Here is a 10,803-nt window from a genome sequence, read left to right as displayed (position 1 = left end):
ATATTGCCTCTACCGTAAAAATGGAATGAAATTACTTCAACGAGATTAACTTCACAATATGGTAGAGAAAGAGGATTTTAGTACCATCTAGTTTCTAAAAAAAAAGAATGTAATGGAAACATTAAGAATTCGATTTGTATTAAAATTAAACATTTTTTATATCTTCTTAAGAACTAGATAATTAAAACATTGTACTAAACCTCTTAGCACGTGTACAAAATTAACATTTCGATTTTATTTTGCTACGTATGATGTTTAATTAGATAGTTGCACATAAAACAATGAGACTCATATATAACCAGTTTTCAATTTTGATATTTAATACAATTGTTTAATACATTTGTTAATTTTGTTATCAATTTGTTAATTGTTTGATGTTTAATACAATTGTTTGGTTTTTAAAGTAGCGTTTTTCTAAATATTAACTATGCATCATATCATGTAAAATAAAAAACACAAATAAGACGCGGACATAAATTAATAGAATAAATTTGTATCAATAGAAAATACCAAAATACATTTTGGAAATGTTTTAACGCCCCATATTTTAAAAAATATAGATAACTAAAAGATCGCTAAACGTTATATAAATCGATACTTCATATTTTGCGTGGAAATTAAAATTTCAGTCCCTTTGATCAGTATTGTATGCGATCAAAAAATAAATGTTATATGTATTATTTAATGATAGGCACTTTCATCTGTTGGAAAAGCAATCGCAAAGCGATATTTTTGTCCATCAAAATCCACTCTCCCTCCCTCTCTACCTCTTCTTACTGTCTTCTTCCCTTTTTCTCACTGCCTCTCTATTTATTTCTCTTTTTTCACTCTTTTTTCACAAATATAGCACTCATACACTTTGAAACTTCGCATTTTTATTAATCTTCTATTTTGCATTTTGAAAAATTCCATCTCGGTAACTGCCTTGAAATATTCAGCTCGTCGTAGAGACGCGAAAATTCCGCCGTATCGATTCCACGCGCGCATCGTTGAATAGGAGAAGCCATTTCGAGTGTCGGCGCGGAACTTTTATCGACGCGGGGAGAGGACACCTCGCCGTTGTTTTTAGATAACACAAAGCCATGAAAATGAACGCTGCATAATACGCTGCATTTGACGCGTGACATGACAGACGCGTCCACCACTTGTTACTCGACCGGAATACTTGATATACTCAATCAAAGGACAAAAGTTCTCGACGCGGGCTATTATATCGCATGCTTTCGATCAAACCGACACTCGTGCCGTCTGTCTGCGACAGCGTTGTTATCTCGATTTTGAACCGCGTGCTAGCGCGAACTGCAGCCGCCTTTTCCATTTATCTTTCTCATTCGGAGCAGAGAACGCAGCTCAGTAATAAGTTCAACGGCAAAATTTCTCAAATAGAACCATTCCTTCCCTTACTTATACGGTAGATGCTTACAAATAAGTACGAGCAAACGTCTGTTGCGCACAGACGTCTTTCTTATCTAACAGAATAAAAAAATTTATGTCACGCTCATTTTAGAAAAATATAAGTAAAAATCGATACAAAATTCAAGTCAAGGAGTTCAAAAAGATCCGTCCGTCGTAGAGATTTAATAACGTAAGAAAAGCGATTATCTCTGATACGTAGGAATAATATCTGTATGAATAAAAGCCGATAACAGAGAAAAGATTCTGACGCGCGAATGAGTAATAATAAATCTCACGGACAAGTGTCACAGCGCGAGGTGTGGAATCGACGGCAGATGACAGCCGGCAAGTTCTAAACAGAGGACCGCCAGAATTCTAATTAGCATTGTCACTCAACTTCACTGTCAATCCGACGATTAGTTCGCGCGCCACGTTTCTAGATTACACCGACCGAATTCGTATAGGCGAGCGAACGACGTCTACCGATCTTGCGAATTCACAGGGTATACGTTACAGTTGCACGCGATCTTAAATTCCGGACACGTCCTTAATTCACGTAAGACATTGCAAAAGCCGCTACTACAATGAATGTGCTCTCGTGTCCACGTTTAAAACACCCAATAGTGAAAGAGCAATGATGAAGAGTGTAAAAGTCGACTCGGTGTACGATAGACAAAACACGTGCGTTCGCGGTTATTATTGCGAGACTTTTCATTCTCGATCGCTATGATACGAAACAATCGCCGTGTGCTTCTTAATTTAAATTCCAGTCTCTCGTGAGCTCTAGATCAGAGCTGTTTAACATGCACTCGCAAGCGACAAACTCACTTTCTTACGGCAAAAAGAAGACAAGGTGCGAGATGGTCGTCGCTCGCATATTAGACAGCTCCCATCTCCCTAGTTGTGCCCGGAAGAAGCGCGATAATTTATTCCGCAAATAAATTTGAATAGTTCGCGTTTCGGAAAACTCGCTGTGTTTTACTGTGTTAATTTTAGCGAAGCATTTATCGACGTCCGAATCGCTAATTTGTTAGGCAGCGAGAAACACGCCGCAAAATTTATTCCATTATTATCGCGGTAACGTTACACCATATTACCACTGTCTGTTTGCGAAACAAGCATTGTACGTAAGCCCGAATATGAAGATCATGACGGCTACAGAAACGCACAAACTCGAATGATCGCGTGTTCGATTCGTGATGCGATACAATTTTTATATCGTGCAGTTCCCGCGGGTGGAACGGAAGCGATCGGGTTGGGCGTTCGACACAAAACTGACGCGCATCCAAAATATAGCGACAGACGTCAATTCACCGCACGAAACTATTCTCAACACGTAATATGGGTCCGCCGTATTACGAAACGATAAGCAACGAAACGAAATCGTCTTCGTCTTCGCCTTGTTTCGTATTCACGCAGCCTAGAGTGTCCGATCCCGCGCACGTCGCTTCGCATATAAAGACAGAACGGACACTTGGGCAAAGGCCAGTCCGAAAATTTTCGGTGCGAGCTCAACAGTGGGGTTACATCGAACGAAAATGAGGAGGACGGTAAAAGAGTATTCTATTTGCTCGGTCTGTGTAACAAAGAAAAGAACGTTGGAGGAGCGCGCTTTGCCATTGAAGAAAGAACTGCCAGCTCACCGACAGCGGATTTGACACTCCGATGAGTTTACAGGCACTGTGTGTGTGAGTGACACCCTTGCCGGAGAGTTGTAGTAACGACGGTGCACTAGTGCAACCCGCCAGAGTGTTAATCCGTCGTTGGCGAGAGACACGACACTCGATATAATTAATTGTCTCATACGGAGTGTCGAGCAAACTTCCTCGTGTCACGACCAACTTCCATTTGCGATATCTGTGCGACTCGATTTTTCTCCTTGGGCAAGAATCTGACAGACCGTTACTTTTTCGCAACGACTTCTAAATTCTTACGACGTTAAATGTCCGTTAAAGTGAAATGCTTCACGAGTGCTGCTTGCTCTAATTAAACTCAAGTTCCGATATTCCAATTTTCTTCGGTCGTTTCCTTTGTTCAAGACTCGGATATATTCTGGATAGATTCAAATCAAGATTACGCGTAGATTTAGAAGAAAAGCAGCGTATACTGCAATTTTCGATATCCTGTAAATGTACTCGGCTATTCAATAAACGAACGAACGAACGAACGAACGAACGAACGAACGAACGAACGAACGAACGAACGAACGAACGAACGAACGAACGAACAACGAATGAACGAACAAACGAACGAACGAACGAACGAACGAACGAACGAACGAACGAACGAACGAACGAACGAACGAACGAACGAACGAACGAACGAACGAACGAACGAACGAACGAACGAACGAACGAACGAACGAACGAACGAACGAACGAACGAACGAACGAACGAACGAACGAACGAACGAACGAACGAACGAACGAACGAACGAACGAACGAACAAACGAACGAACAAACGAACGAACGAACGAACGAACGAACGAACGAACGAACGAACGAACGAATGAATAAACGAACGGACAAATAGACGGACGAACGAATGAATGAATAAACAAATGAACGAATGAACGAACAAACAAACGAACGAACAAACGAACGAACAAACAAACGAACGAACAAACGAACGAACAAACGAACGAACAGGCGAACGTACGAACGAACGAACGAACAAGTATAACTCCGCGGAGCCGCTCGAGCACGCATCGCCTCGTAGGTTTATAAACCGACTCTGTGTTTTTTTTTTTCTAGCTCATCCTCGTTCTCCTTTATATCGGACTGGCGGCGACGTCAGATTTATCGGGATATAAGCCCAGGGGGTGGCGTCCTAATGGCCAGCAGTTTAATCCCAATAACAATCGATTGCACGCGTATTACGGAACCCCGGGATTACAAAGCTACGAACCTCCGGATACCGCGACTACCCAACGCGTCCCGTTATTCACCACTACGACTACGCCGCGGACCGTCGCGACCACCGTAAAAACCACAACGACACCTCGCAGCAGGGAGCCGACGACGGTGCCGGGCGAGCAAACTGAGGATGAATTCGATTCTAATCCGGCTCTGGCGATCGCGAACTCCTTCGCATTCAATCGACCTGTATATGTCTACAACACCTTCCCGTTCCTACCGGCACAGATTTTCGCGTAATGACGCGAGATGAAAGATGACTATATCGCGCGAGATGCGCGATTAGAATAAATAATAAAGACGCGAGTATCGTCGTAGCAAGAGCAGCTTCTTTCTGTGAGTTTTCGAAATTCGAGATGTCGGAATTGTTTAGAGACTGTTATTACAACAATCACAGATATAAGACAAACTTTGTACACCAAGGTTTATCATGGGAAAATGTGGGAAATCACGCAAATAATCCTTGCGTGATTTCCAAAAAATAATCTTCGTGTAGTACTAGCATATATTGCGTTAGAGATGTCTCGTAAAACTTCAATCAACATCATACGTCAGTCATTCAATGTCACTCAAGCCTTTCTGACATTTCGCTTGATTTTTCTTTTTATATGTATAAAAGTATTATAAATGTATAAATAAATCATGCTATTATGCAACTTTCTTACGTGTCAAGTTGTATGTCATTATATCTTCCTCTCCTTTTGTTTCTTTTATATATACTTATCATGTAAATTAAATTATTTTATAGTACAAGTATAGTATAAGTTATAGTATAAGTAAACAAGCAAGAAGATAATAAGCAAATGTGTAAAAGCCTGGTATTTTGACCAAACATTTAATAATAAATATGCTATTAGACTCTAATACTTATGTTGAATTATATGTTGAAGTGAAAAGAATTCACAGATGCTCTGACGAGCATTGTGTTCAATGATTTACCTACGGTAGTCATCTAACGTACCAGCAAAACATAAAAAGCAGTCGGTAATAAACTGTCGATAAAAAAAACTGTTGGTTACTACTGAAGATAAATCAAATGTTACCGTGATAAAAGACGTTCATTACTTGCGATTATTTTTTACGAATATCATCTATAAGATTCTACTAAGACTGTTGTAAATAGATATTTATATACATCAATAGGCCCACTCGTCTATAAAAATATTATAAAAAATCATCAACACTAATAAAATTTCGCAAATGTATGCAAGAGTAAAACAATAATTAAGAAAAAGAATTGAAAATGATAAAGAGAGTATCTATTTTATCGATAGTGTTTTCGCCTTTCGTTCTATAGATGGCCTACAGTCATATGTGGGATAACTGCCAATGCATAATATTAGTTATATTGAAAGAAAATAAGATTTTTGATATAATTATCAATTGTCAAAACACATCACGAAGAGAAATCCCAGACCGTACATATGTCTAAAACTGGGACATAACACGTCTTTAAGGCATCTTTAAGTCGTCTTTAAGATGTCTGAAAATAAGACATCTTTAAGTTGTCTTAAAGATATCTTAAAGACGTCTTATGTCCCAGTTTTGGACATTGTGCTGTCTGGGATATTAATTTAAGTTACAATCTATAAAAAGCACAACAATGCTCTCCATATTTCTTTACTTTGATACTTGATTTTAGGCAGTATGCCGTTTTTGTTATCTTGCACAAAAATCAGTCATCTTACATTATTTATTTATATAAAACCGCGAATCATACGACTCAACACGCAACAGTCGTGAGCATTCTATTGCACTCACCGATTTCTTCTTTTGCTGGAACTCCAAACTGCCGTAATACAACGAACGAGTGACATCTCGACCGGCATGTCCGATAATAATCCGCTGGGAGATCGGAAACGTAAAGAGAGCAGCAGTCCTATAACATACATTTCGACTACAGTAATATGTCGAACGTGCGAGGCATTTCACTCAGTATTCCCGATGGACTGTTCCGCGAAATATTCACTTTCGGCGACTATTTAATGGTATTAACCTCTGGGAAACTTACTTTCAGTACTCCCGACGATGGTTCGCGTACTAGACTCTTCGACGGCTCGTAGATATAACGCCCAACGGTTTAAACTCGATACCACCATAACGCAATGAACGCACGAAACTTTACTCGACGATCCGACGACCCAAGATATTCATCTCCTACGACTACTTAATGATATTTTCCATAACCAACGCGCGAAACTTACTCCCAGCACTCCCGACGACGATATTTCATACATGAGACTTACTGATGCATTAAAATCACGCGAAATAAGGAGGAGCTCCCGAGACCCGTGCTAACCCGTACTCCGAGACCCGTATTTTAACTGAATATAGCTACAAATTACAGTGATTGCGATTCTCGAAGATTATCGAAATACGTGACGCAGCCATCCAATCATGATGAGATCCATTTACACTCGCATTTATACTCGGTGCTAACTCGCGGCAATTTCACGTCGCTTGTCGCCACGTCCGAATGCTGCGATCGTTCCGCGCTCATTGCATTCTTTTACCCGACAACAGTAAATTTCGCGTGCCAACAAATAGCGAGAATACCGAATCAACGGGCAATCATTCCGAGTGTCAATCGATCCGCGCGAGTATAATTGAACGCGATATCTTTCGGCATCATATTCGCCGATATTCAACGTATCGCGTGTGAAACATGTAGTCTGTTCTTTTTAGTTGTACTGCGGAACTAGCAATAAGTTAGAATGAGACAACTATATTTTTTCTCACTTTAACTTATTGCACCAGTTCAGCAGCTAATAAAAATAGACTCATGTTAGATTTTCAGTAAGTCAGAGTCTTTTATTCAAACTAATATAGACTTCAACCAAATCCGTTGAGCCAAATCCGTTTATTACTATCGATAAATAGTAATAATTAAATCAAAAATTCAATGATTCGAAGATAATCAGATCGATTATATGAATAAATGTCTAGACGGATAAGCTATAATTCAATGCTTAAAATCTAAAATTCGGTCGTGCCCCCGAATACTGACAATCACGCATTCTCGTCAACACGTCGGATTAAAGAGAATTTTGTTGCGGAACTCAATAGACAAATAAATAATTAAAGAACACTAATATTTCGATTGTCGATAACACCACAATATAACATGCATAAGTTAATTAGGCATTAGCGTAACATTTTATTTATCATATGACGAATTTATCGGATACATCAATTCATCTATCAGGGTACCTATTATGGAACTCATCGGAATCGATTCCGATCGAATTTATTCCGTTATTTCCTAGATTTCTATTGTCTTTTCTAGGGGAAACGGAATTATTCCAATCGGAATCGATTCCGACGAATTCCATAATAGCTACCCGGATAAGGAATTTTTAGGATACCTAGGAAAAAATATTTGTATTAGGGTCTTGGAAATTCAACAGCCAATCAGCACGTCTGACAATATTCATCGTACCACTTAAAATGTTAACGTGCCCTAGACAGTTTAACCTAGAAATCTTGTGCATTGCACAAGTGAATGCACTAGTTGCATTTTGACCTTTTACGAGATCGCTAGAGATTAAACCTATTAATACATAGTATCTTGCAATAGACAGTTTAACTAACTACGATACCGTAATTGTTTTATTCGGCTCCATCAGTGCGATTATTTTTAACCGAAACCACGTGGGATAACACGACAGTGACACATGTGGTGTAGCTTAAATCAGAGAGGAACGTGAGAGCGGCCAACACGGCGTTTTCGGCGACACCGACTTTCCGCACTGGGAAAGGACGCCATCTGCATCCATTTTGAGAGGGGAACTACGATGCTACATTCACTTTCAGGTTTCGATGGTAAAATGCAAATGGAAAATAAAACTAAACGAATCAAAATCAGTTCACCTCAACTTTACAAATAAGAATTATAGTTATATACCAATTAGGATAAATAACACTATGGTCCCGTATGCAAACGAGGCTAAATACCTAGGAATGACCTTGGACGCAAAGTTACGCTGGAAAGCGCACGTGAGGAAAAAATGTGAGGAGCTAAAACTAAAATATAGGAAGATGTACTGGCTTTTAGAGAGAGGATCCCAGCTATCCACACAGAATAAACTGTTGCTTTATCACCAAATCCTAAAGCCAATCTGAACCTATGGTATACAACTCTGGCACGGTATCAAGCAAAGCAATACACAATGTATTCAAATTCAGCAAAATAGAGTTCTTAGAAATATGATAGCTGCCTCTTGGTACTCCCGAAACTCCCGCGACATCCATAAGGATCTCCAAGTTGGAACAGTAGCTGAGGAAATAAAAAAATTTGCCAAAAACCACTACGACAGGCTTGGACAGCGTGTCAATTCGGAAGCATCAAGAATAATTGCAATGGACAATGGCGGACTTGTGAAAAGGCTCAAGAGGATCAAACCTTTCGAATTGGTCAAGAAATAGAAGTTATAAAGTCAACGGATAGGCGAAATCCTTTCTGCAGTAGCGAAGCTAACCTATCGTTTTATACTGTTAGTCTCTAGGTCCACCCGATGGGAGTGGCCACCAGTCCCAATGTACTTTAATAATTTAAGTTAGGGAAAAATGTTTATTAGTCTGACTAGTCACATAAGGAGTCGGCCCGGCCCATGGACCACTTATATATAAAAAAAAAAATAATAAAAAAAATTAACGCGGATAAATGAACGATTCTTATCAATTTATCCTTTTCTTATAAAGCAATGAAAGAGTAAATCAGTATCGAAAATCGAATACCGATTAATAGCATAAATCAGTGTCAGAAAATTGTCCAATGACAATTTGATCTCATTTTTCAGGTAGTTACAGCTGTAATTTACACAACAAATTAACTCGGTTAAACGAACGATTCGTATCAATTTTTCTTGTCTTATAAAGAAATGAAAAAATAAATCAGTACCGAAAATCGAAGACTGTTCAATATTTAATTTTTTCATCAAATTAACGCGGATAAACGAATGATTCGTGTCAATTTTTTTGTCTTTTAAAAAAATGAGAAAATAAATCAGTACCGAAAACCGAATATCGATTAATACCATAAATCAGTGTCAAAAAATTGTCCAAGTGCAATGACAATTTGTTTTCATTTTTCAAGTACTTACCCCTCTGATCTTATTCAACAAATTAACTCGGATAAACGAACGATTCGTATCAATTATTTTTGTCTTATAAAAAAATGAGAGAATAAATCAGTACCGAAAACCGAAGACTGATCAATATTTAATTTATTCATCAAATTAACACGGATAAATGAACGATTCGTATGAATTTTTTTTCTTATAGGGAAATGAAAAAGTAAATCAGTACCGAAAATTGAATATCGATTAATACCATAAATCAGTGCCAAAAAATTGTCCAAGTGCAATGACAATTTGTTTTCACTTTTCAGGTACTTACCCCTCTAATCTTATTCAACAAATTAACTCGGATAAACGAACGATTCGTATCAATTTTTTTGTCTTATAAAAAAATGAGAAAATAAATCAGTACCGACAACCGAAGACTGATCAATACCATAAATCAATGTCAAGAAAATTGTCCAAGTGCAATGACAATTGTTTTCATCTTGCAGGTACTTACCCCACTAATTTACTCAACAAATTAAGTCGGATAAAAGAACGATTCGTATCAATTTTTATTCTGATATAAAGAAATTAAAGAATCAGTCAGTACCGAAAATTGAAGACTGATCAATATTTAATTTATTCATCAAATTAACGCGGGTAAATGGACGATTCATATGAATTTTTTTCTCTTATTCAGAAATGAAAGAGTAAATCAATACCAAAAATCAAATATCGATTAATACCATAAATCAGTGTCAAAAAATTGTCCAAGTGCAATGACAATTTGTTCTCATTTTCCAGGTTCTTTTAATCTTATTCAACAAATTAACTCGGATAAACGAACGATGCGTATCAATTTTGTTTGTCTTATAAAACAATGAGAAAATAAATCAGTACCGAAAATTGAAGACCGATCAATATTTAATTTATTCATCAAATTAACGCGGATAAACGAACGATTCGTGACAATTTTTTTGTCTTTTAAAAATCTTTTAAAAAAATGAGAAAATATATCAGTACCGAAAACCGAAGACTGATCAATACCATAAATCAATGTCAAGAAAATTGTCCAAGTGCAATGACAATTGTTTTCATCTTGCAGGTACTTACCCCACTAATTTACTCAACAAATTACGTCGGATAAAAGAACGATTCGTATCAATTTTTATTTTCTGATAAAGAAATTAAAGAATCAGTCAGTACCGAAAATTGAAGACCGATCAATATTTAATTTATTCATCAAATTAACGCGGATAAACGAACGATTCGTGTCAATTCTTTTTGTCTTTTAAAAAAATGAAAAAATAAATCAGTACCGAAAACCGAATATCGATTAATACCATAAATCAGTGTCAGAAAATTGTCCAAGTGCAATGACAATTTGTTCTCATTATTCAAGTACTTACCCCTCTAATTTACTCAACAA

General features: G+C 37.7%; 1 protein-coding gene across 1 annotated transcript; it reads left to right on the top strand.

Moving 5' to 3' along the window:
• Positions 1 to 2,798: 2,798 nt before the first annotated feature.
• LOC105185218 (uncharacterized) lies at positions 2,799 to 4,881 on the top strand. The gene is made up of 2 exons (XM_011144542.3): positions 2,799 to 2,945; positions 4,150 to 4,881. The coding sequence occupies exons 1-2, from the start codon at positions 2,934 to 2,936 to the stop codon at positions 4,549 to 4,551; spliced, it is 414 nt and encodes a 137-aa protein (XP_011142844.1). The 5' UTR covers positions 2,799 to 2,933; the 3' UTR covers positions 4,552 to 4,881.
• The last annotated feature ends 5,922 nt before the right edge of the window (positions 4,882 to 10,803 follow it).

This window comes from Harpegnathos saltator, unplaced genomic scaffold (assembly GCF_003227715.2).
Source record: "Harpegnathos saltator strain DR-91 unplaced genomic scaffold, Hsal_v8.6 scaffold391, whole genome shotgun sequence".
In the NCBI taxonomy this organism is placed as follows: Eukaryota; Metazoa; Arthropoda; class Insecta; order Hymenoptera; family Formicidae; genus Harpegnathos; species Harpegnathos saltator.
The sequence above is the reverse complement of the archived record's forward strand: the minus strand, read 5'-3'. Positions and strand labels throughout refer to the sequence as shown.